The sequence below is a fragment of the Scleropages formosus genome, chromosome 17 (assembly GCF_900964775.1).
Source record: "Scleropages formosus chromosome 17, fSclFor1.1, whole genome shotgun sequence".
In the NCBI taxonomy this organism is placed as follows: Eukaryota; Metazoa; Chordata; class Actinopteri; order Osteoglossiformes; family Osteoglossidae; genus Scleropages; species Scleropages formosus.
This window is the reverse complement of record NC_041822.1, coordinates 12,276,035-12,302,898: the sequence shown is the minus strand read 5'-3', so window position 1 is coordinate 12,302,898 and position 26,864 is coordinate 12,276,035. Positions and strand designations below refer to the sequence as shown.

Genomic DNA, 26,864 nt, shown 5'->3' with positions numbered 1-26,864 from the left:
TGATGTTGAATCATGAAAAGGAATGCCCCAAAATGTACTCATGAAATCAAGATTTAATTTTTCACATTTTTGGTGGTATACTGTTATGTGGATGTGGGCTATTAGTGTCACACTTATTGTGCCTCTTTTGTTTAATAGCATTCAGGTGTTCGAAGTCCTTTATTAGAAAGTAAATTATTCCACAAATATACTGGCTCCTAATGGAAAGAAAATAGGAGTCCAGTAGGATTTGCTTTTTATTTAGCCTCTGTGTAATTTTTTGAATTGGGAAAATTAACAGGGACTTCCTTTGAAAAATGTATACAACATTTCTGTCCCACATAATTGCAGTATTTTACACTGCTTACTCAGTCAAGAGCAGCAGCACCAGCAAATTGCTGAATAATTTCTGCACTTACTTGAACCAAACAGAATGCAGTTTGGACATGTCCTTTATGAAATGAAAAGCCATCTGATAATCTATTGCTCAGAAAACCCCTTGCAGCCCAGTGTATGAGGACAGGGAGCTGCCAAATGAGTCTTGTGAACAAACACGTTACCTGGTCTTCCTATTATACATTACTAAATTCTATCAGTAATAGAGACGTGGTGCAGATTCCTTAACTGTACTGGTTTGTGGGACCAGGGGAAGCAGACTCAGGTCTTCTTGCTTTAAATAGGTCAAGTTAGATGAATGTTCTCAGTGAGAAGGGGATCAAAACTGGAATCCATGGTCCTATGTCTTTTGCTCCAGGATTGGGGTCTAGAGGTCCTCTGTCTCTGGGCAAAAGAGGTTTAAGCAGTTGGCTTAACTCACAGTTCGCTACTTGTGACCAATGGTAACCAAGCCCTAGTGTCATTTGTGTGGTGTGTCTTTGCATCCACCTGCCATGTGTGTGTCGGTGTGATGTGTGCATACATGCCATACTGTACTGTGCAAAGAGAAACACTTAAATGTAATTTGTAAGTGGATTAGCCCAAGGATAATTGTCAGAAGAATGATCATACAGGGCCCTGCTGAGCCAACTACCAGAGCTGCTACATGAAGCCAAGGCGAATAACTCAAACCTCATTATGTTGGCAGTTAAACATTTTATTCGACACTTTTCACATTTGTACATAAAATGACTAACCCCTAATTTCAAGTCCGTAATTTGTATATTCCAGTTAACATGCTTGATAATTTAACACAACACTTTTTAAAAAACCTAAACAATTGTGAAAAAGTCATCTTAATGCAGAAACATGCTTCTGTTGACAATTTGAGCATAAAATCTGTGTTAATTTAGAAAATATTGTCTCCCTGTACATCTAAACAAAATTTCCAATGACTAATCTGACAATGCTAAACCAAAAAAGTTCTACCCCCCAGAAAACTTAATGCCTTTAATCACGACAACCAACTGCCAGCAGGTTCCGTACTGCAAGAACTTTGCAAATTAGGCAAAGGAGAGAGAACCAAACAAGCTTCATCCCTGCAAAAGGCTACATTTTATATCTCCTCAATTCACATTTTCCTTTACCATACAGTCTTTTATGGTACTGAAATTATAGAATATTTATCATAAATTTCATCTTTCATCAATCAGGGTTTGAAATTTCATGCTATACATTATTCTTATTTCCCAGTATAAGCACCAACAATACAGAGGGGAGGAAAAAAAAAATCTGAATCCTTAATGATAAAAAGCATTTTAATTTAAAAGAACAGTTTGTCAAGGCTAGACCAGACAGAGATAAGATATAGAACAGCAATCTGAGGAACAATAAAACCTTATTTAAAAGGCTTATTGAAAAAAATAAAGGAATGGATACATAAGAATTAGCTTCAAATGACAAACCAACTGAGCAGCTTGAAACATGACAAAAAGAACGAATCAAAACAGCAGAACTCCAGGAAATATCTTCATGGTAATAAAAACTTTCAAAAAAATATTCTAGGCTTCACAAAGCACTTCATTTATATATTTATCCATCTAAAAGGACAGTCCCTCGTAAGAACATCAGAACTGCATTTCTCAATACACCAAGTTCATCTTCGGGTTTTACAGCAGTCTTTTAAAACAAAAAAAAGTTGTTGCTACATCCCTGTTTAAAAAAAAAGAAAAAATACATTCATTTTGGACGATCCAGAAAGTTAAGGCAAAATAATTAGCGTTATACTTCAGCTGGAAGAACAAGAATAACTTTGCTTTTAGTAACATTCAAACCCTTTTCCTGGAGTTCAACTAGGAGCTCAGGTCCTTCATAATCAAATGCTGTGTGCTCATGGTGCCGATCCCGTCATTACACAGCCTGTCTCCTAAATCAGTTCACAGGGTCCCCGTGTCTGATCCTCTCCTCTCAGATCACACCGTCACCAGCAGCTGCTAATGCAAAAACAGATGCTAGTAAAGTCTGCACTACCTGTGATGGTTTGAGACAACATGGTGACAGCACACCCAGGCTGACTGGTTTCCCCAGAGTGCACTGCTCTGGCCAGTTTTCATCAGCAAAGACAGCGGCGAGATGGCGTACCTTACAACGGTTTGTGCTGTGTCCTTTCACATTTCTGAGAGTTCCATCTGTTTGTCTGCCTCAAACTCGCCCTCATTATCCTCGTCACCATTATAGTCTGCAGGCCCTTCTACATCTGCCTCCAGTTGTACCTTGTCCTCCTCTTTACCTTGGGTTATGAAAGAGAAGCCTAAGGAAACACTTCCAACACAATCGAAAAGAGCACCTTCACCCACCACAACTTTTCCCAGGATTTAAGGAGAGCTCCTTCACCTGAAACAGAAGCAGATGAGACAACCTACAGCTAGAGCAGGCAGAAGAGTCCTACCTGCATTCCCAGTGAGCTGGACCTCTTTGTCCACCTCAGACTCGCCAATGTTCTGCTCATCTCCGTTATAATCCGCAATGTCCTCCTCCTTCACTGCCTTCTCTTGGACTCTGCCATCCTCGGTGTCTGTGTGCCAAATTTAATAATGCAAAGAGTTTGGGATGCTATGGCACAGTCAGCATACCTTGAAGTGAACATTCCAGCCGTTCCAGGCCAAGAAGTTAAGACACAATGCAGGAAGACTGTAGAGAACTTCTACAGCTGACGTGTTTCTACAGTCTATGCTGGACACACTTCAGGTTCAAACCCACTGCTCCGTTGTCCATAAGGAATTCTTTACCACAAAAATTCACAGCTGAAACCCCAGAGGAAGCTTTCCAGACATTTAAACAAATGTGTTTGAATGGAGAAGTTCTGATCAATGTGCATGGTAAATTTACCCTTGTTACTCTTAAGCACAGCAATGTTTTTCCAAGTACTTCTACCTGCAGCATAGGTCAGCACAGCAGAGAGGAAGAATAACTAATATTCTAAAAAATTTAAAAGAACAAAAGGAAACACACAAGTAATCACTTTACATTACCCACTACATACCACCTCCAAAGTCTCAAATTTCATATTCTTATAAATCACACATTTCAAGCCACTGCTTGATTTGCATTATCGGCCGAAGCACATCCTGATGTTACCCACTGCATGCTTTGCGTTTCACTGACGTACAGAGACATGTGAGGAATAGCAGGATCTCACCCTCAGCCTTGAAATCTGTCCCATGTATATCAAACACCTCCAGATCATTTCCCTCTGTGCTGTTGGCTGCTTTGTTCCCAAGTTCCACAGCACCCTTGTCCACTGCCTTGGCATCTATGGACACAGATACTGGTCTACCATTTGAATTACTGGCATCCTTCTCTGGGTTTGGGGCCTGGATTTCAACCTCTGGACACAAAAAAACAGTTATGCATTTAAAACAGATGAAAAAGCACTATACCAATACAGGCAGATACATATCAATGGTAGACAACTGTTTAAGTGCTAGTTGTTAAATGTTTCATTACAACGTAGAGACACGTTTACACTTATTCATTGAGTTGACACTTTTCTCTAAAGTGACTTACAGTGTTAGGCTACTTACAATTATTCACCTATTTATAGTGCTGGATAATTTTTAGAAGAGCAATTGAGGGAAAGTACCTTGTTCAGGGGTAGTACAGCAAGAGGGATTCAAACCTGTGACCTCCATATCCAAAAGCAGCGGCTCTATCCGCTACGCTATCAGCTGCCCCTTACATGCTAGAAACCCGCTGAGCAAACATTTAGACATCAGCGTCACTATGAATGTTGCATGAACATTTTGATGCCACAAACAGCACAGACAAAAGTGCTACACACTTAACGTGTACTTTGACAACAAACAGTAACACCTAAGCAGTAATGTCACCGAACATGAGATGAGTTTGCTACGAGAGGCGTTCCTGAACATAGGTACAGCTGTACTTATCTGACAGCATGGAGGGGGGAAGGGGGGAAAAAAAACATAGATCAGAGGAAACAAATGGAAGCACCTTTGGCCTCAATAATCTCATTGTTTTCCAGCTCTTGCAGTTTGATGTTCTCTGACAGCGGCTGGCCCTGTGCTTGCACAGAGCTGCGCTCCTCTTTCTGCTTCTGTGCAGACCCCTTCTCAGGGTTACCCTGTTCAGGCTTCTTCATTGCATCTTCTTCCTTTGTGGCTTTAGCTTCTGGGGGCGTGGGGGGTTCCTGAATGAGAACGTAAAATTAACTTTACTGTTGAAAAAAATAAAGTCAGCAGGTTCGATATAGGACATCTATCGAAAAACATCTTAAGACATAATGAAATAAGTTTTTATTATGGGACAAGAGTAGGAAATCAAAGGTGAGTCATTAGAAAACTCAACATTAATGAGAGTTATTTAATGAAATGCACATTTCATTCTAGCACAAAGTAACCCAAAAGCACATCGCGCAGTACAGCATGTTCTCTGTGAGAAGTGAATATTCATTTAGTAATGAAACCCTGAATTAGTTTAGCCCATTGAACACCACAGGGTTTTCAGCGGCTGTGTTATTACACCCCATCTAGCTCTGCGTACGTTGTTTTCTCTCCAACTAACTTAAATCATTAGGTTTGTCTTGGGGAGCAAATTCTGACCATAGTTTCGACTATTTTGACATCTCTGAATTAAGTGTGTTTTGATCTTAAGAATGCTAAACAAAATTACCTAACTTAAAACTATGTTTGCACCCATATATGTAACAATAGTCTTAAAAATATCTGTAACATATCTGGAAGTGAATGCAACTGCTGTATCGATGGGGCAGCAGGGGCAAGATGTTATAGCTGCCACTGTGCACTCAAAAGACCCAGGTTTGAAATACTTCATCCTTGTTGTAGTATCCATGCGTAAGGTACTCATCCTTAATCGCTCCATTAAAAGCTACCCAACGATATAAATGGGTCAATAATTATAAGTAGTTTAGTAAACAAAACTAGCAGTGTAACACACTTTGGAGAAACGCTTCAATTAAATGAAGAAGCAATCATTTGTTGGGGGAGGGGGCAACAGGGGAAGTTATGAAAGATTAGTCAGGAGACACAGGCACACACATAGCAGTGGGAACTCCACCTTGCCCAGCCATTCAAAAGAAACTGAAGACTGAGGCAAGTAAGGCCCCTGTCCACACAGGTTCTCTTATGTTGCCTTTGTTCCCCACACACTGAAAAGTCAAGACAGGCAGGTTCAGCAAAACGACAAGGGGAGCTCTACAGGGGCAGGGAGTACAGTTGAAGAGACCCCCCTTTCAGCGGTTTTCTGTGAAGATGTAAACAGGGCAGCTGCGAGGCATGGTGGGACAAGTTACCTGTGAATGGGTTGGCAAAGGCGAGTTGTTGTTCTTTGTCATGAGCTCTGCTTTCTGTTTGGTGGCAGCCAACTTAGCAGTACATTCATCTTTCACACTCTGGAGCTGAGATTTGCATTGTGCCCTGACCAAAGTACACACAGATGAGTATCAGGTGACTTCCAATAACAATATTTCCAGCCCCCTCAGCAACATCTGGTGAACGTACACATTGGACAAACTGAAGAGAAATGCACCTCCTTCTGACTCCCAGAACAGAGTGCAGGTACACTTACTGCTCCTCAGTTATTCTTTTTTTGAGAGAGCTGTCAGTCTTCTCACAATCTTGAAGTTTCTTCTGTATCTTCTCCAGATTTTCAGATAGTTCATTAAACTGACCTGCCGAGACAGAAACATTAGGGTGAATTAAATTAACTTCACTCAATACTCTTCCAAGCATGGTACAGGGAACACAACATGCTGCTTACCTTTTATGGTCAAAATAGTCTTGGTACTGGAAGAGATGTTCAGAAGCAGTTTCTCCTGAAATAAAAACGTGACTTCATTCCAAAACAGAAGATGATCTAGTGATAAATAACTCTCCAAATCCACAATAACACTGCAGAAGAAGTGAAAAGTGGCTGTAGCAGAAACTAGGACACTTCTGTACACAATACTGGCAGTCCTTAAAAAGCCCAAGAGGGTTATAAAAGTAATTATATTTCTTTAGCCTGGGAACAATTTCTTAAAAGAACACATGAAAAGAAATTTTAAAATGGCAGTGAAAAAGATATCAATAACTAATATTTAGCTGTCAAAACTGCCCATCTTACAGTGCTACATATACTACTCTTCCTACAGTGATGAGGAAAAAGTACACCCTCTTTCAATGTATGGTTTTATGTAGAAAGACATTCAAAAACAATTTCTTACCAGGTCCCAAAATTAGGTAAATCTAACCTCAGGTGGGAAACAACACACAATATACCCACTATATATCTATATTTAACAAAAAAAAAGCCAACATACAGAAGTCATGCATGAAAGACTAAGTCCACCCCATGACCAGGAGCTTGCAGAACCACCATTAGCAACATTAACAAAACTTTTCTGTATGAGTGTATTATTCTCTCATGTCATTTTTGGAGGAATTTTGGCCCACTCTTCTTTACACCACTGCTTCAGTCCATTGACATGTGAGGGCATTCCCTTATGCACAACCCTGTTAAGGTCTTGCCAGAGCATTTTACCAGGGCTGAGGCGTGGACTTTGACTTGGCCATTCCAACACCTTGATTTTCTTTTTCAGCCATTCAATTATATATTAGCTGCTGTTCTTGGGATTATTGTCATGTTACATGACACAATTTTACCCAAGCTTCAGCTGTCAGATAGATGGATTCACATTTGTCCCTTTGGTATGAAGAGGAGTTGAAGGCTGAATTGATGACTGCAAGGCCAAATGGCCAAATCATGACCCCTCCACCACTGCACTCTTGGTTACACAGTTGGTTTGATGTGCTATGTATAGTTTAAGCCAAACATGGTACATAATGACCAAGCATCTCCACTTCAGTCTCATGTGTCCAAAGGACATTTTTTCAGAAATCCTGGGGTTTGTTCAGATGCAACTTTGCATACCTAAACCACATTGCCATGTTGTTTTTGGAGAGAAATCGGTTTCCAACTACCCTTCTACAAAAGCCATATTTGTTTGGCCTTTTATTCATAATGTGACAAATTTTAACATGGTCAGAGGCCTATGGATCCCTGGCTCTTGGGGACTGCGATTTCTATGAGCACTATATGGACTATGTGAGATGCCCACTGATACAAATATTGGCAATTGTCTTGAAAGTTCTTCATTTGGAAATAATCCTTCTCACAGTACAATTATGGACTTCAAGTTGGTTGGAAATGGTTTTATAACCCTTCCTAGATTGTTGAGCAGGAGATTGAGTTGAGTCCATTGCCACTGACAACAATAACTTAAACCAGATAACTTAGTGGACCCTCCTCCGTGAACCGCCACCTTATCGTGGTGGAGGGGTTTGAGTGCCTGAATGAGTCCAGGAGCTATGTTGTCTGGGGCTACATGCCCCTGGTAGGGTCTCCCATGGCAGACAGGTCCTGGATGACAGACGAGACAAAGCGCGGTTCAAAAACCCCTTATGACAAAAAAATCAAGGCGTCCGTTTACCCCGCCCGGTATGGGGTCACCGGGGCCCCACCCTGGAGCCAGGCCTGGGGGGGGGGCTCGCATGCGAGCGCCTGGTGGCCAGGTCTATGCCCACGGGGCCTGGCCGGGCTCAGCCCGAAGCCACAACGTGGAGCCGCTCTTCGGTGGGCTCACCACCTGCCGGAGAAACCATAAGGGGCCGGTGCGTTGTGATTTGGGCGGTGGTCGGAGCCGAGTGCCCGGCCGACCCAAACCTCGGGCGCCAACTCTGGTTTTTGGGACTTGGAATGTCACCTCACTGGCGGGGAAGGAGCCTGAGCTGGTGCGGGAAGCTGAGAGATACCGTCTAGATATAGTCGGGCTCACTTCCACTCACAGCTTGGGTTCTGGAACCACTCTACTCGATCGAGGGTGGACTCTCCACTATTCTGGCGTTGCCCAAGGTGAGAGGCGGCGGGCTGGTGTGGGCTTATTAATAGCCCCCCAGTTCAGCCGCCATGTGTTGGAGTCTACCCCGGTGAATGAGAGGGTCATCTCCCTACGCCTTCGGGTCAGGGAACGGTCTCTCACTGTCGTTTGTGCTTATGCGCCTAGCGGCAGTGTAGAGTACCCGGCCTTTTTAGAGTCCCTGGGGGGCGTGCTGGAAAGCGCTCCCACTGGGGACTCTGTCGTTCTACTGGGGGACTTTAACGCCCACGTGGGCAGCGACAGTGATACCTGGAGGGGCGTGATTGGGAGGAACGGCCTCCCTGATCTGAACCCGAGCGGTGAGTTGTTATTGGATTTCTGTGCTAGTCGCGGTTTATCCATAACGAACACCATGTTCATGCATAAGGGTGTCCACCAGTGCACTTGGCACCAGGACACCCTAGGTCGGAGGTCGATGATCGACTTTGTAGTCGTTTCTTCTGACCTTCGGCCATATGTCTTGGACACTCGGGTGAAGAGAGGGGCTGAGCTGTCAACTGATCACCACCTGGTGGTGAGTTGGATTCGATGGCGGGGGAAAAAGCTGGACAGACCTGGCAGGCCCAAACGCATAGTGAGGGTCTGTTGGGAACGTTTGGCGGAGGCCCCTGTCAGAGAGGTCTTCAACTCCAACCTCCGACAGAGCTTCAACCAGGTCCCGAGGGAGGTGGGGGACATTGAGTCTGAATGGACTATGTTCCGCTCCTCCATTGTCGGTGCGGCTGTTCGGAGCTGCGGCCATAAGGTCTCCGGTGCCTGTCGCGGCGGCAATCCCCGAACACGGTGGTGGACACCGGAAGTAAGGGATGCCGTCAAGCTGAAGAAGGAGTTCTATCGGGCCTGGCTGGCTCATGGGACTCCTGAAGCAGCTGACAGGTACCGACGGGCCAAACGGAGCGCGGCTCTGGCAGTCGCCGCGGCAAAAACTCGGGCTTGGGAGGAGTTCGGTGAGGCCATGGAGGAAGACTTTCGGTCGGCCTCAAAGAGATTCTGGCAAACCGTCCGGCGACTCAGAGGGGGGAAGCGGTGTTCCACGAACACTGTTTACAGTGGAAGTGGTGCGCTGCTGACCTCAGCTGAGGATGTTCTCGGGCGGTGGAAGGAGTACTTTGAGGATCTCCTCAATCCCTCCGACACGCCTTCCGTAGAGGAAGCTGAGGCTGGGGACTCGGAGGGGGACTCGTCCATTACCCTGGCTGAAGTTGCTGAGGTAGTCAAAAAACTCCTCGGTGGCAAGGCTCCGGGGGTGGATGAGATCCGCCCCGAGTTTCTCAAGTCTCTGGATGTTGTGGGGCTGTCTTGGCTGACACGCCTCTGCAGCATCGCGTGGAGTTCGGGAACGGTGCCTCTGGACTGGCAGACCGGGGTGGTGGTCCCTCTTTTTAAGAAGGGGGACCGGAGATTGTGTTCCAACTACAGGGGGATCACACTCCTTAGCCTCCCTGGGAAAGTCTATGCCAGGGTACTGGAAAGGAGAATCCGACCGATAGTCGAACCTCGGATTCAGGAGGAGCAATGCGGTTTTCGCCCTGGCCGTGGAACACTGGACCAGCTCTATACCCTCACTAGGGTGTTGGAGGGTTCGTGGGAGTTTGCCCAACCAGTCCATATGTGTTTTGTGGACCTGGAGAAGGCATTCGACCGTGTCCCTCGTGGCATCCTGTGGGGGGTGCTTCGGGATTATGGGGTTCGGGGCTCGTTGCTACGGGCTGTTCGTTCCCTGTATGACCGGAGCAGGAGCTTGGTTCGCATTGCCGGCAGTAAGTCAGACCTGTTCCCGGTGCATGTTGGACTCCGCCAGGGCTGCCCTTTGTCACCGATTCTGTTCATTATTTTTATGGACAGAATTTCTAGGCGCAGTCAGGGAACGGAGGGTGTCTGTTTTGGTGGCCGCGAGATCTCGTCTCTGCTTTTTGCGGACGATGTGGTCCTGTTGGCTTCATCAAGTCAAGACTTGCAGCGTGCACTGGGGAGGTTTGCAGCCGAGTGCGAAGCGGCGGGGATGAGAATCAGCACCTCCAAATCCGAGGCCATGGTTCTCAGTCGGAAAAAGGTGGATTGCTCCCTCCGGGTTAGGGGGGAGTTGCTCCCTCAAGTGGAGGAGTTTAAGTATCTTGGGGTCTTGTTCACGAGTGAGGGAAAAATGGAGCGGCAGGTCGACAGACGGATCGGTGCGGCGTCTGCAGTAATGCGGTCATTGTACCGGTCTGTTGTGGTGAAGAGGGAGCTGAGTCGTAAGGCGAAGCTCTCAATTTACCGGTCGATCTACGTTCCTACCCTCACCTATGGTCATGAACTCTGGATCATGACCGAAAGAATGAGATCGCGGATACAAGCGGCAGAAATGAGTTTCCTCCGCAGAGTGGCTGGGCGCACCCTTAGGGATAGGGTGAGGAGCTCAGTCACCCGGGAGGAGCTCGGAGTAGAGCCGCTGCTCCTCCGCATCGAGAGGAGCCAGTTGAGGTGGCTCGGGCATCTGTTCCGGATGCCTCCTGGACGCCTCCCTGGGGAGGTGCTCCGGGCTTGTCCCACTGGGAGGAGGCCTCGGGGCAGACCCAGGACACGTTGGAGAGACTATGTCTCCCGGCTGGCCTGGGAACGCCTTGGGGTTCCCCCAGAGGAACTGGAGGAGGTGTGCGGGGAGAGGGAGGTCTGGAGTACTCTGCTCGGACTGCTGCCCCCGCGACCCGGCCCCGGATAAAAGCGGAGGAAGATGGATGGATGGAACTTAGTGGACCACTATGTCAGAAACATCATTTAACATGGGTAATATAAGTAATTGTTTGGCGCAAATTTAACGTAATAGACAGTACAGTATGAAAACAACATACAGAAATCACTGCATATTTGAAAATAAAACACTGAAAAACAACCTGAACACTAACAAGAATTAATTGTACAGCATGGTACATCTTGGGTTACTCTGTAATACCATCCTTCAGGTGTGTTTTTGTAATTATTGGCCAAGGATGAAAGTGGTGTCATAATTATACAAAGTTGTGAGAAGTGTCAAATCAATCATCACAACTTGCATTGCAAAAATCTATATCCTCTTAAGCAGGATCTAGTATGACCTCACACAGAAAAAAAAACATTTGCACAGGTTTTGTGCCACAGAAGCAAAGTAAATCTATTGTTTAAACAATAAGTTTAGAGGACTTGCATAACAAGAACTTGATGCAACTTTTGCAGTTTTGTCATTTTACTGGAATTGAACATGAAAGTTGGCATCTGCTTTTCTGACCAACATGACCTATCATGCTTCTGGAAATGTGATTAGGTGTTTTTTTTTTTCCAGTCTAATTACTAAAAGGCTCTGCAAACCTCTCTGGCAATAGTCAGACCCACATATCTCCTTGACAACGGTGCCATGGCAACACAACAAAAGTATACTGGGAATTCTTATTTAGCTCAAAGCAGAAAGGCAGGCTTATACACTGAAAACAGCCTTGAAAAGTAGCAGGGAGAACACAAAACTTCTCATTCTTAATTCAAAGGTGGAGTGGTGTCTTATTATTCTGCAATTTGATTAAACTGACCGTGAAATTTTTATTCTTCAGAGCCACACAACAGAGGAGGTAGGGGCTAGAAATTAATCCAAAATTGCCTTTATTCCATCATTTCATTGAAATGAACGAGAAGCCAAATTCAGTCAGTTATAATGTGCATTACATGCTAAAAATCCATGAATTACTACATTGTTTCCTACCCACAGAATAGGGAAGGCCATCAGAAGAGCAGATACAATACATGTCAATCAACTTTAAAATCTTCCCAGAGTCAAACTTCTCCAACTTAAAAGGTTCTAGTACTCTGAATGAGGCATGATTTGTCCCCAAGGACAAAAAAAAAGATACTGTCTTAAATTCTGAAAGGGTGTTTTATCCCCAGAACCTGCACTGAAATCAAGAGTAACCAAAGAAGCAAAAAAGGGTCTCAAGTCATGAAAATACAGTGAATAACTATCACAAACACCTCTCTGTGTCTGGAGTTTTTCCAGGTACATAAGCCTGGACATGCATACCTTCTCCTCCTTCCAGGTTGCTCTGGCCTCCTCCAGCTGACTGCTGTGCTGGTTCTCGATGCGGGTGATCTGCTCTCCCTGTCTCCGCAGCTCATCCTGGAACTCATTCTTCTTCTTCTCAACAGCACCCCGCTCTGCTACAGCACGCCTCACTATCCCCTCCAGCTCATACAGCTTTGTCTGTGTGAGCAACAAGAGAGGCCTCAGAGTTAAATTCTTTTCAAGATCCAACAGAAAGCACACCCCAACAGGATAAACAGCTTCTGGAAACAGATGGACCAGATAATTTCAGCACACTGATTCACACCAAACCACCTGTCACAACCTTACAAGATTAAGGTGAAATCGGATCGTCAAAATAACTACAAACCTGAAGCTCCGCATTCCGCGAATTTGACACCCAGTAGTTGAAACCCAGCACAATGATGCAGGCAATCAAAGCTCCTATCAGGAGGGGTGGTGTCCTTCCACCTCGGCGACTGTTACCCAGAGCCCCCATGACAGACCAGCGTCTGAGGAGACGGCCAGGAGACAGGCTGGGGACCACCACAGACAGGGATGCTTGATTCAGCAGGACCCTGTGGGTGAAAGAATCAATCAGAAGGAACTGGTAGCTTTGTAAAAGGGCAGTGAGATACTGCCAGATAACTACAAGTCAGAGCAGGCTGGTATGGTATCAGTAACAGCAACTAATGATTAATCTATTTATACTTGTTGGTTGAAAAATACAGTGTGGTGGTTGTACTATAGATCACAGTTACATTTCAGCCCATATGGAGGCTGGGGACTGTGCAAGATCATTTATTCAGAATCAAAGGACTAAACTGGTGACTGGTCAATCGATCAGCAAACTAACAGGTGAGAAGCCAAAATCATGGTCGAGGGACATTGCAGGCGGACATTATCAAAGAGATGTGGAACAGGACTGGGGAACGATGAGGGACAGGACTTGGAAGAGCAGAGCGAGGTAGGTTTGAGAACACAGATGGGATCGTTGCGTCGAGTGAGATTCCGCAACCGGGAAGAGGTTAAAGTGTCTTTTATAGCCAAGTGCTCCAGTTGAAGCCGCTGGTTGAGGTGCAGGCGTGGTCGTGACAACTACAGTGTTTATAATAGAAAGAGCGAGAGAGTGCGTGCGTGCAAAACGTTAAAGAAACTAATGTTCGCTTTTCCAACGTTCGTTGGCATTTCGCCTTCTTCTGATCACTTTATTAGTTCCACATCAGTTTCAATCGTGATCGTTTTCCTTTTCTTGGATGCATCACCATCACTTGCATCACATTCGCACTTTGGTGCCATGGTTAAGGTAAAAACAAAAAAAATTAAAGCTAAATACCGTAACACAGAAGACGCTGTTAACAGCAACAAGGCCCGACAGAAAAGAAGGAAGTCTTTGTCCACCCACGAGCCGACAAACCAATGTAGACGTGCAACATTTGATGCGGGTCGCAAAGTAGTGTCCATTTGTTATTACAAATCATTGTATGTAACTCAAATTTTGAATATAATAGGTTTAATATGAAGTTTTCATTTCATCGTTACTTAAGGATGACAAAAAAAAATTAACTTCCAGGCAATAAGGGGTTGGTTCGTAACTATGGGTTGTACACAAGTCAGATTTCATAACCCGGGGACCGCCTGTACTACAGCTGGTGAATCGAACCTGTGACTTTTGGGTCAAAAGGCAGCAGCGGTAACCACCACGCTACTAGCTGTCCATAACAATGCCTAATTGTAAAGAATGACTTCCTGAAAATAGTGAGTGATTATTATTACAGATACAGAGATGCATTAGTGTCACACCTCCCTACATCATTTGACTCAAAAAGAAATGTAATTATTTTCTACGGACTATTTCTCTTTCGGCAACAAACACACTCCCCCCTCCCTGCCATTTAGTTAGTCATCACCATTATTATTATTAGGGCAGCACAGTGTAGTGCAGCAAGTAGCACTGTTGGCTCACAGCACCTGATGTGGGTTCAATCCCTGTTCAGTCTGTAGAGTTTGTATGTTCTCCCATGTTACGTGGGTTTCCTCCAGGTGCTCTGGTTTCCTCCCACAGTGCAAAGACATGCTTTCAGTGAATTGGTCACTAAAGTGTGTGTGTGTTCCACTGGTGTATGGATGAGTGACTCACTAAGTAGTCACAGTATAACTACTGTAAATCACCTTGAAGGTGTGGGCATAAACTACTAGACAGGCCAGGTTCACTGGTCGCTTTAGCAAGACGTCCGTTAAATCAATCAATGACTCACTCAGCGTATTAAAATTATACAGCACTGGACCGTATTTTCCTGAGAGCCCACGTAACACGAAGTTCTGGTCGGTAGTTCATCTGCTCCTATATTTAACCCTTCTTCTCACGGAACAGGACGAGAAGAGCCGAAATCTGTGCAGGATTTCGATGCAGAACCAAGCAGCTGTATCAGTATCGCTAAGTAACGTAAGTCTGCAGTTACTGAAGTGACGAAGCGACAAGGGGAAAAAAAAAAAAAAAAAAAACCCTACTCACTAAACAGGAACACGGAGGTCCAAAGTGGTGCCTGAAAGGAATGTTCCGCTTCTGCGTTTTCAGTCTTCTACTGCACAAAGCTGTCCACCTATCGAGACTCCATAGCCGCGAACAGATAAGCGCGTTCCGTCTACTTCGATGTGTCCCGAAGAGCAAACCGGAAGTGAGTTGGGAATGCGGAAGTTGATCTGCAGTGAGTTGGTACCCCGCCGCTAGCAGGAAGGTCCTCGCTAACGACACAAACTGTACACCAGTGTATATTTCAGGCTGCGTATAGCCGGAGCCATTCTCATACTGTACTGTGCTTTAGAGTACATAAGTGGATGTACTGTGTGGAACCTAAAAAATCCTTGCACCGAGGCCTTCAGTGCTTCATACAAGCTTTTTTTTTTTCCCCCCCAGAATTACTACGTCAGAAACCGTTTTTTAATTTTATTCTGATGCTGTTGATTAGAACTTAAATTCATTTAATGAACATCAGCTTTAATGTACGTTTTAACTTTACATTTTAGTGTAGAGTCAATAATTTCTGTTAAATTCCGGGCACTGCGAACGACCCGCGTTGCTGCTGGGGAGTGTCATCTTTCAAAGATAGATTCTTTGAGCGGGAAAACTGGTTTATTGGAAATTATAGTAGACAATTCATTCGTTGTGGGTAAAATCATGTGAATTGAGTGTTCAACCGCTGTGGGGGCTGACGGGGATAAGGAGGAGACTAAAACGAACGAAACCCCAAGATGCTGAGTTAGGCTGGAAAGGTTTTGAGCTCTTGGAGGAAATTTCTCGGCCTTTTGGCTAAGAACAAGGTATAACATCTTGGAGGAAACGGGGTCCTCGGCTCGAGCGTATAATTTCCTGTGCTCGCGCTGTGTGCCGCTGTTGCAATAACCGTTCATTAGGAACGGACTCTTCCATTTTCGCCCATTCCGGACCCAGAGCGCGGCGCTACAATACATTATCAATGGAAAAACAGTTCCATTTAGTAACAGCTCACTAATCGATCGTTCACTAATCAAATTTTAGTTCTGGTTATTCAACAGATACATGGAAATATAAGTAATCAACTTTATTCTATAGTTGTGGAAATACTGCCACAATTCGTCATCTGGACTGTGCCACTAGCACCATAAAACTTGCGATGATGGCAGTCGTCAAAACCGTTAGTTTTGAAAAATAATTTCAAACTATGGAGGATTTTATGCTCTTCTAATAATTTAATTGCTAAAATATATGAGCGTACAAATTTAAATATATGAATGTGTGTAATCACGGGGTGACAAGCGCACTGACAAAAAATTACACTTTGTTAGAGCAATTTCAGTACTATGCATTTCACGACAACTTCTGCAAAATATTAAAAAAAAAATTTAAAATACACACAGGAAGAATTGTGCTCAGTTCCAGGTCCTGATATTCTGTGATAATCTTTAGTGTTATTTGTGTGTGTGGAACGGGCCAGTGCTGTTTCTCAGGTCTGTGGGCCCTCTGCTGCCCCACAACTGCACATTAGTACCACAATCAGTATTTCTAATTTTTCCAGACAAATAATAATTGAAGAAATTAAAGAAAAATATCCCCGTGCAGTGGTTCATCAAGGGTCATCAGGTATAGTGACATAGTGATTGGAGATGCTGCCTTGCACACAAAGGACACAGGTTTGAATCTGACCTCCTGATATAGCACCCTTGAGCAAGTTGCTTACCTTTAATTACTCCAGTAAAAAAAAAAAAAAATTACCCAACTTTGTAAATGGGTTAATAATTGTAGTTGTGACTTGCTTTTGAGAAAAGCATCTGCAAATGAATAACTAAACAAACAGCTTGTTAAGTATTCAGTAGACCAAAACATCAGCAGTGGTATTCCACACTACCGGATAAACTAAAATTAATCTAAAACACATTTCTGTGATGCACTCTGGGGCATTTTCACTTGCTCACAAACCCCAAGAGCAGAAGCAAAATCATGAAAGAACAGACCAAAGTGTTTTTTATTCCCCAACAAGTCACTGTACCATTCCTGCCTGGCTCATAGCAATGTCCCCATGTCCTGCACACAGCAGGAACAAAGAAACAACCACATTGTCTATGAGAGCTGCTGTTCTAAGTCCAATTCTGAAGGCATGGGCCTGGGGAGAGTTTTATTCTATATGTCCAGTTGGGCTCGAGGTTGAACTAATTACTCCCTAATTGATGCAATTACTCTTTTGCAGCTGAGAGCTTGTCAGAGGTTAAAATGAAGCTGAAAAACCTGCACATGCTGTGACCCACCAGGACTACCTATTATAAGTTTCTGGTATAAAATAGTTGTAAAATACATTCTTTAGTTCCAGTGCATGTGGAAATCTTTCATTACCCTGCAGGTAAAAATCTGGCCTTGGGAAAGAACCAGCAGCTGTAAAGGAGGCTTTTTGCCAAATGTATGTGTGCGTATATATAATATGTTTACCTAAAGATCCAGATTTTTGTCTACGGGAGTGTGTTCAGTCAGCACTGGGACAAAGCAAAGCACTTAACAGTACATCATACTATTCTGGCTTTTTGGAGCATTGTTTTTGGACTCATCTGAAAAATATTTATTATGATATAACTTTTAAGCATGTCCAGTTGTTTCATTCTGAGAGCTAAACCGAACTACAAATACTAGCACTGTACTGCACGGTTTTCAGTTTTTTTTTATCTGCATACTGTAATTTTAGAATGAAGCCTGAAGCAGCTTCTGATGAATTAAAGTACCCAATATTTTCATTGTATAATAATTTTATTTTACAAAACTGAGTTACATTCAGTCGACTGCACACAATCACAAGTTTTCAAACAAAATATTAAATAGAACCCTTACAGGGTTACACCAAACATTAATTTCTTGGGTAAAATTATACTCACAGAACAGATACATCATGTACACCATAATGTGTCCTCACTAGCTTTTTAAAAACGTCTTCCTGCTGCAGTGTTAATGGCCCATTAGCTGGAGGGCTGCAGTCCAGATTACACTGTAGCTCTGAAAGTGAGCAGCAAATTTAGGCACCTATTAAAACCAAGGTCTTTATGACATAAAATGTGCTGCTTATTTGGGGTGTTTCTTGCAAACATTTCCAAAGGAGATATCTACTTGTACCATAGGTCTCAGGGTGGGTTTTTGAAGATCAGTATTGTGCTGCATTGTCATGGTATGTGATCTACAGGAACTCTACATATTCAGATTCAAATGCAAAACTCAAAAAGGTGTTGTCTTAACTTCTGTCTACCTGATTATTTGCCATTTCTGGCTTTCCATTTACATTCTCTTGTATTTTAGATTTGTCATGGAATTTTTCACAAGCGATTACTAGATTTTTGCTGGATTTAATTTGAGTAATGTATATAACTTACTAAACAAAGTGTGTTTTTTTTTTTTTTTTTTTTGTTAAATTTAGAAGCCTCCAGCCGCTCTGCCCGTAGCTGTTTTCCCTTAGCATCCACGTAGTTAAAAATGTACCTTCAACATTTATAGAGGACCCATGGCCTTTCCACAGCTCTATGTGCCAGATGAAAGAAACTGCATCTCGGTGTTAGCCATGCCCCCCCCAGTACTGCCCACCCTCTGTTTGAAGATGAAAGGGAAAGCATTTTTGAAGGACTTTCTAAAGTTGGCCCCCATGAAGGCATAGACAACGGGGTTAACAGAGGAGTTAGAGTAGGACATGCAGTGAGCCCAGATCTTGATCTTGTAGAGGGCATAGCTTTTGCGGAAGTTGGGGTGGAAAGCCTGGTACAGGATGAAGAATTGGATGGGACCCCAGCAGACAGTAAAGAGCACAACAATCACTACCACCATTTTGGAGATCTTGGCACGCACTGCCTCTGACCGCTCTGCCAGCTGGACCTACAGTGGAGAAAATGGCACGTTCAGAATTCGACGGGTAGAGACCTGTCACCTTGGTTCTTCTGGATTTATGTAAATTTCTGCATGTCACTCATTTTGCTAATTTCCCTTTGTTTCTCATTGCTGAGGCTATTAACTGCTTTAAAAATGCAAATACTGAGCCCTCTGGAATCAACATATCTAAAATAACCCTTGTGTTAATCTTATAACATCAGGAACTTACTCTGTATATTCTGTGTGTTCAGAAACTATGTGTTATCACTTCTGTGGGCTTCAATGCACTTGAAGAAACTCAGTTACCATGTATCTCTCATATAATGATCTTAATGCCTGATAATCTGCTTCAAAGTTGAATTCTCATAAAATAATCTAAGTGCCATTCATTTAAATGGGAACAGTAAATATGGGGCAGCTGGAGATATAGTGGTGAGGAAGGAGCTGCTGCCTTTTGACCTCCAGCTATAATACCCTTGAGGAAGGTATCTACCCTGAATAACTCCAGTAAAATTGCTTAGCTGTATAAACAGGTAAACAATTGTAGGTAACTTAACTCCAAGTTCCTCTGCAAAAAAGCATTGACTAATTAAATAAATGTAAATAATATGTTCCTAAGTCACAAAAAAGTCAACCATTTTCACAAATCTAGCAAAACTCCTGACTTTTAAATACAGAGAAAATCTTATTGAAAATAAAGTACTGAATATCAAAACTACTGAAGAACTTAAAATTCAAGCATATTTCAATTTGTTACATATTTGCATGCTCCCTTTTTTCCTATCCCCTTTCTCTTTTCTTATGTCATTTGTCTTAGTTTCCCCTTTTTATTCTGTTGTTCAATTCAATTTATTTTTGTAGCGTGCTCTTCTCACGCAATGACGCAGAACGCAGGCATAGAGCAAAGAAACACATGTAAAATGTGTGTGATAGGTAAGGCTTTCCTTTGCCTTTTCAACTTTTTTAATACTAAAAACATCTAGTTAGTTTTATAAACAGCACAGACTACTGAAATACAGCACTGAGAAAATGCAAATATGTCCATATCCATAGAGCAAATAACCAATAAAATGGAAAAAGCAAAAACAACATTCACTAGAAAAGAAATTTACTTGGAAATAAATCTGTCACCATAATTTTTTTTTTTTTTTTGCTTTTTAGGGCTGAGTAGTATGATGGATGACAAGTTTAAAAACAGAAGATAAAAATTTGAAAAGTCATTTTGGAGACCAGCATTATGAAGAACCATGAGAAGAAGGATGGACCTGGTAGTTGTTATCAGTGGGCTCCACGACAGGTCTGCCCATGCGCTTGAGCATGAAGGCATAGCAGGCGCAGATCGTCAGGAGAGGCAGGAGATAAACTGCCACAAAGGTGTAGAGGATGAAAGCTTGCTGATGTATCACGGAGGGGAATGATTCAGTGCAGTAAGTCTGGGGGCCAAACCAGTATCCAGTTTCAAGTCTCTGGTACATGGCTACTGGCACTGACAGGCCAAAAGAGCCTACCAATAGAAAAGGACAGCACAAAGCAAAACATCAGAGTGAGCAAATAAACTAAAACATCCAAAGCGTTCATCGCCATTAATTCATAAAATCAATATAATTGAACCCTTACAGAATCTACCTCTGTGGAGCTGCTATGGACTATTGCCAAAAGCACACTATAGTTGTATACTTTTAACCATATAGTTTCAAAATATAAACAGTTCAATGTAATTGCATGGACTTTTTACTGCTAAATATGAGTGTTGCCCTCAAATAAATTTATATACAGCTATGTCAAATTTGATATTTAAGAATGGTGGCATGCACTGTATTCACTTTTACTTAAAGCATTGATGAAGTTACAGTATTTGGTTGGTAAACATTTTACTATAGTCCTGTTACTTTGGAAGCTGTTGTCCAAATGAAATAAATTGTGTTTACATATTCACTTTAGTAACTCATATTCCTTTAAATCTTCACGCAGTTAGGATTTGGCAGTTTTAGACAGCTTTCTGCACAATCTAGTATTGATCCTTTTCAGCCACAGCCATTCATTTTGTGTAACAACTTGTCAAGGCAAGGTAAAGAGGATTTGGAGCAAATCCCAGTCCATCACAGCAAATCACGTAGCAAACCCCAGTGTATGCTGCGTTTGTTCAATTCAAGCTCTTATTTGATGATTATTGAGAAAGCTGCGGACTGAACGCTTCATATGATTCAAATAATGTTCGCTGTCATTATTTTATTGAATTAATCAAAACGTGTTATTCTGGAAATATCTGTAACAGCGAACAGATCATCAAAAATGTTTCTGAACATAAACCCTTAAAATGAGTACTATAACTGACACTTTTTAACTTAAAAATGATTACAATTACATATTTGTCTAATTGGTCTCAGTGTGTCAACAATTATGTAATGTGGGATTAGTTAATAAGTACAGGGTTAAAAAATAATTTATTTGATTCAAAAGTGACCAAATGCATGGAACATATTTTACTGGCATAAATAAATCCTAACAGATTTTTAAACCAACACAGATTTTGTTTCACGTGACTCGTAAAAAACACTGAGTAGTGCACTAAGGTGTTTAGTTCATTGTGGCTTTAGCTGTGAAGTTCACTAAATGAGCAGCTAAATTGTGGAAAATCAAGTGAGGCCAGATGGACAAATCCCAGCAAACGCGAATTGTCACCTGGACCAAGACTGGGAACAAACCAGTTATGAATATGGTTGCTGAATCAAATACAGTTCAGAGTTCAGCCCAGAAAAGGGAGTTTTGTCTGTATTTTTGTATGCTAGAGCAACAGCTGAGATGCTGTTTCATTGTTGGCTGGCAGTGACTCTGAAGTTGAAGGATCTGAAGCTGTGAAATTTCTATTTTATAGTTGTCATGAAAAATAAAGATGGGAGATCCTTTAACTATATTTCTGATGTTATTCAATATCTAAATAAAAAACACCTTATACATTATGAGGGAGGAGGGTGTTTTCTGTCTGAGCTGAAGATGTGTTGAGTTCCATTCAGAAAGAATGAAAGGAGTATGATCTCTTTATTTCAAAGACAATGATGTATTGGCCTTGCACGATAGCACAATGGGTAGTGCTGGTGACTGCATTCATACATGAGTTGAAATCTTTCTCAGTCTGTGAACAGTTTGCATATTTCCAGGTGCTCTGGTTTCCTCACACAGTCTAAAGACATGCTTTTCAGGTGAACTGGCAAATCCTAAGTGCCTGTAGACTTTGTATTGTGAGTGAACAGGCAGGTGTGTGTGATAACCCTGCGATGGACTGGCATCCCATCTGGGGTGCATCCTACCTCTCGGCCTGTGCTTCCAGGACAGACCCTACACCACCTTGTCCCTCCACTGGGCAAGTGGTTATTGACACTGAACGATTGAAAAGATGTATGAAGTTACCCATTCTGAAAGACTGAGGTTATCTGTCTATGTGTGTAATACAGCACACTGGGGTTAGGGTTAGGAAATTATGCAAATTCTGGGTTTGGAGGCAGAGGAGGTTAGTACCTATCCAAATGGCCAGGCTGATGCCCATGGCCATGCGTGGGGTCCGATGGCGGAGGGACTGCAGGGGGTACACCGTCACATAGCAGCGGTCCACACTCATCGCCGACAAGGTTATGCAGGTTGCCTGCACTGTCACCTAGTACAGAGGTTGGGCCAAAAAACCTTCACCATCCTTACAACATCGATGTGTTTCAACGCACATCTTACGTTGAATGCAGACTCCTGTGGACTTCAGTGAGAAAAGATTAATGGCAATCACAAAAACAGCAGCCCCAAGCTATGTAAACACATGATTCGAAATAAAAAAATATCTAAACCACAGTAAAATGGAGTATATTAGGCTGCTTACTGGCATGGTATCTTGTCTGCCCCTCAGTTGTTCTCAACAGCTGTTCCACAGGGCTTGGTTCTTGGCCCTTTACTCTTCTCTATCTATACCCTGTCCCTTGGCTCGGTCATTACCTCCTTTGGCTTCTCTTATCACTGCTACGCAGCCAATACACAGCTCTTCTTATCTTTTCTTCAAGCTGACACAGATACTGCATATCCTTACACATTGCAGAATGTCTCTCTGACAAATTCAGCTGTATGACCAGTCGCAACCTGCAACTGGACATCTCGAAGACTGAAGTCCTGTACCTCCCTACTGGTCCTTGCCTCTGTTGAGAGCTGTCAACTTCACTGGACAATTCGCTCATCTTATTTTCACCATTAGTTAAAAGCCTAGGATTATCATATAACTGTAGTCTTTGCTTCTCCCAGGAGGCCACAGCTCCAAGAACCTCCTGCAGATATAGCCTCTCCAACATTTGTTGAACCCGCCAGTATCTCACACCACACTTCACTCAGCTTCTGGTAGAGGTTACGTTGATATCTCACCAGAACTTGTGCGGTGACCTCCTGTGTGGTCATCACTGTGTTCAGGCTTCTTCAGCAGTTAGAATGCTGCAAACTAGTCGTGTTTGACCTGCTAAGGGGTTCTCACGTACGTCCCCTCTTCTTCTGTCTCTACTGGTTAGTTCAAGAATCTAGTTAGAACCCACAGTAAAAGGATTTTCATACCACTACCCACAGAATCTGATTCATCCCTTCACCCCGACAAGAACTCTGTACTCCTCCTCCTCTGGCCGCTTTCTCATCCCCCTCACAAGGTACGAAAATCTGAAGCCTAACAGTTTTGACCCCAGTGTCGTAGAATGAACTCGTTGAGGTCCTCAGAAGTACTGATCCCCTTGCAGAATTCAATAAAGTGTTCCAAAATTAATCTTTCAGACCCACCCATTTCCCTCCAGAGCTCCAGACACATTTGCAAGATAGTCCTTCACCACCTGTTACTGCACTTTTCAATTGATCTAGTATTTGCATTCCTATATGTCACTTGCACAGGTGGCTCCTGGACTGTGTGCACTATGAAAACAGCAGTATCAAAGAAACAAGCCGTGCTTCAATGATCACCTGTATGTATCCAAGTCCCCTATCTGTTGTGGGATACACGTTTGTGTACTCTGTGGAACGGTGAAACAGAAAGTAGCACTGCTGTCTCACCCCGCGTGGGTGAAGCGAGAGGTTCGATCCCTGGTCAGTCTGTATGGAGTCCGCATGTTCTCCTGTCTGTGCGGGTTTCCTCTGGTTTCCTCCCAAAGTCCAAAGACATGCTGTTCAGGTTCACCCATAGTGTGTGAGGGACAGAGAGAGTGTGTTCCACTGATGTATGGAGGAGTGACCCATGATTGTAAGTAGTGCATCTAGCAGTGTAAGTCACTGCGGTGAATAAAGTCTGTGGGCTAGTAACACTACATAGAGTTCATTGGAAGTCACTTTGAAGAAAAATGTCTGCTAAATATTAAATAAATGTACTCTGTATGGGGGGGTGTGGTGGCACAGTGGATTGGACCGGGTCCTGCTCTCCGGTGGGTCTGGGGTTCGAGTCCCGCTTGGGGTGCCTTGCGACGGACTGGCGTCCCGTCCTGGGTGTGTCCCCTCCCCCTCCGGCCTTATGCCCTGAGTTGGTGGGCTAGGCTCTGGTTCCCTGTGACCCCGTATGGGACAAGCGGTTCAGAAAGTGTGTGTGTGTGTCTACATACTCTGTGTTGTATGTCAATTTAGAGAAAAGCATCTGCTAAATCCATAGACGTTGTAAAGCCTGCCTGTATGTGGTCATTTCCACTACAACTGTCATCAGGTTCAGTAATTAATCATGGAAACAACACACACACACACACATTGTCTGAAACCACTTATCCCATGCGGGGGTCGCAGGGAGCTGGAGCCTAACCCGGCAACACAGGGAGTAAGGCCGGAGGGGGAGGAGACACACCCAGGGTGGGATGCCAGTCCGTCGCAAGGCACCCCAAGCGGGACTCGAACCCCAGACCCACCGGAGAGAAGGACCCGGTCAAACCCACTGTGCCACCGCACCCCCCTTCATGGAAATAAATTTACATTTATTAATTTCGCTGACACTTTTCTCCAAAGCTACTTAGAATGTAAAGGTTACAATGATTAGAGTTACAAGCTTGCAATTAGTTACCCATTTAAACAACCAGGTAATTTACAGTAAATACCTTGCTCAAGGGTACTACAGTCAGAGGTGAGAGTCAAAGCTACAACCTTTGGCTCCGAAGGCAGCAGCTTTCAGCACTGCGTTACCAGATGCCCAAATAGATGCTAAAATGAGTTTGTAATGAAATTAATAAGCAGAGAATAATGCAGCACATTAGCGAGAAAGAAATAGTAAGACGAAAGAATGAGGTAAAGAAATGGTTCATTTACCTGCTGAATGTAGTTCACCAGTCTGCACATAAAATCCCCAAAGACCCAGCTGGGCAGCGGGTAGAGGGTGGCAGTAAATGGTACACAGCACACCAGGAATATGATGTCCGTTGTTGCCAGGTTAGCTAGTTAAGGGTTGGATAAGGACACAGCCTTCAGCAATAATCTGTATGAGATTACCTGGAACTTGAACGGGTAATAATTTTCCATAAAACAAACTTACACCGAAAAGGACATTTTACACAACCATTAAATCCGCACACTTTACGGCTGAAACAAATATAAACACCTTAGCAGTTTCCACTCATATCTGATTGCAAAAAAAAAAAAAAAAAAAAAAGTCTTTTCCTCGTTCAAGATTTTCTTTTTGAAGGTTTGAGCTTGAATTACAAAATATCACTGGAAAAAACTTTTCCTGGAAAAATGTATCCTGTTACAGAGCTCTACGGTCTGATAGATATACAGTCCGCTGCCAGGCTGGGACGCAATCACATCATCGCACGGCGAGGAATAGATAAATCACGCAGAACACTTTGAGAAACAGACCTACCAATGTAGAAGTTGGTGACTGTCTTCATCTGCTGGTGCTTGGTGACCACATAAATGACTAGTGAGTTTCCCAGCAGCCCCACCAGCATAATCAGGGCAAAGAAGAGGGGCACGAGCCAGGCGTCCACCAACAGCGGGGGGCTCTCGGGCTCAAGGAGCGCGGAGCTATTGCACCCGAATCCCTGATCAGGTGGACAGGGCGTGCCAGCCGTGGCGTTCCACAGTTCGGACCCAGGTGGGGCGCGGTCCGCTGTGACGTCCCCCGTTTGTGCCATTTTCAACCTCTCATCGCTTGTGCGGATGAAGCGTGTCAACCCTCGGAGCTGTCGGTTAGCTCATGGCTCGGCTGGCGAACCCGAATAAAGAGGTGAAAGGTAAATCCATCCTCTGCACAGACGCTTGTGATGGAAATCAGAGGCTTCCAGAACTTCAGCTGCTACTTCCCTCTCCTGGGAAAGCGTTCAGAGCAGAAGAAGCTCCTGATTGTTCCTCACTTTGTTCATTGAGAGAGGCTAAGGCAGCAGTGGCAGCGCACAAAGAGTCGGGGGAGGCAGGAGAAGGCGCTCTGGTTGCCCACGAGCTCTCCAGTCCTCGCTCTCCCTCTCTTTAAACCTCCTCTCTCCACCCCCTCTGCTGTACTCGTCCCCTTTTCCCTCCCTCTCCGTTTCCTTTTTTCCTCTTTTTTTCATTGCCTACTTCATAATGCATTGCAGCCTCCACATAATACATCCTCATGCAATTATTCAAAGGTAAAATTTATCATGTGAATTATCCGTACTCTTAGGTTCCTATTTTTTTTCATGCATTTAGAGCCCTACATCAAAGTTATTGCTGAACACGCATGCTGGGTTAACAAGATCGCCGAAATATTTTTCGTTTTATTTTCAAATTGTTCTGTTTTTACCGTGGTATCTCGCTCGAGACTAAATATTATTTCCACAGAAGCCAGATAGAAAGCAGACAGTCATCATCCTGCAGAGAGGAAATAAAAACTTGAGGTCACAATGACAGTGCATTTCATGTCTGCCTAAAGTTACCGAGCCTCATTATGTCCTAATTTGAAATAATTACATTGGCTCACTAAGTTTAGAAATGGTTTTCACATCTCTGTCCAACTAACTTCTCCAGCCTTTTTTTTTGTGAGCAGTAAATGCAATGTGTAAAATAACAGTGAGCATGTGCAGAGGACAAATACATACTTCTGAATTATTTGAATGAATTAAAGAAATAAATATTAATATTTCATTTTTCTTTGCAAATGTAAAACTACAATTTTCAAACATAGCCTGGGAAGAGGGGAGCATCGCTTACAAGTGAAA

General features: G+C 43.4%; 2 protein-coding genes across 4 annotated transcripts; both read right to left on the bottom strand.

The window, feature by feature from the left end:
- Positions 1–1,958: 1,958 nt before the first annotated feature.
- Positions 1,959–14,995, bottom strand: golm1 (golgi membrane protein 1). Of its 3 annotated transcripts, none has more exons than XM_018758929.1 (11): positions 14,851–14,995; positions 12,706–12,913; positions 12,336–12,515; positions 6,154–6,208; positions 5,962–6,064; positions 5,687–5,810; positions 4,369–4,564; positions 3,554–3,742; positions 2,804–2,929; positions 2,497–2,644; positions 1,959–2,348 (listed from the first exon to the last, which is right to left on the bottom strand). In XM_018758929.1, the coding sequence occupies exons 2-10, from the start codon at positions 12,832–12,834 to the stop codon at positions 2,523–2,525; spliced, it is 1,224 nt and encodes a 407-aa protein (XP_018614445.1). In that variant the 5' UTR covers positions 12,835–12,913; positions 14,851–14,995; the 3' UTR covers positions 1,959–2,348; positions 2,497–2,522. The 3 variants fall into 3 exon arrangements, with proteins under 3 accessions (XP_018614445.1, XP_018614444.1, XP_018614446.1); XM_018758928.1 differs by having other exon boundaries at positions 1,959–2,345; XM_018758930.1 differs by having other exon boundaries at positions 1,959–2,345; positions 3,554–3,667.
- A 2,783-nt stretch (positions 14,996–17,778) lies between these two features.
- kiss1rb (KISS1 receptor b) lies at positions 17,779–26,108 on the bottom strand. The gene is made up of 5 exons (XM_018759027.2): positions 25,547–26,108; positions 24,997–25,121; positions 22,225–22,360; positions 19,974–20,212; positions 17,779–18,714 (listed from the first exon to the last, which is right to left on the bottom strand). The coding sequence occupies exons 1-5, from the start codon at positions 25,818–25,820 to the stop codon at positions 18,367–18,369; spliced, it is 1,122 nt and encodes a 373-aa protein (XP_018614543.1). The 5' UTR covers positions 25,821–26,108; the 3' UTR covers positions 17,779–18,366.
- Positions 26,109–26,864: the final 756 nt, after the last annotated feature.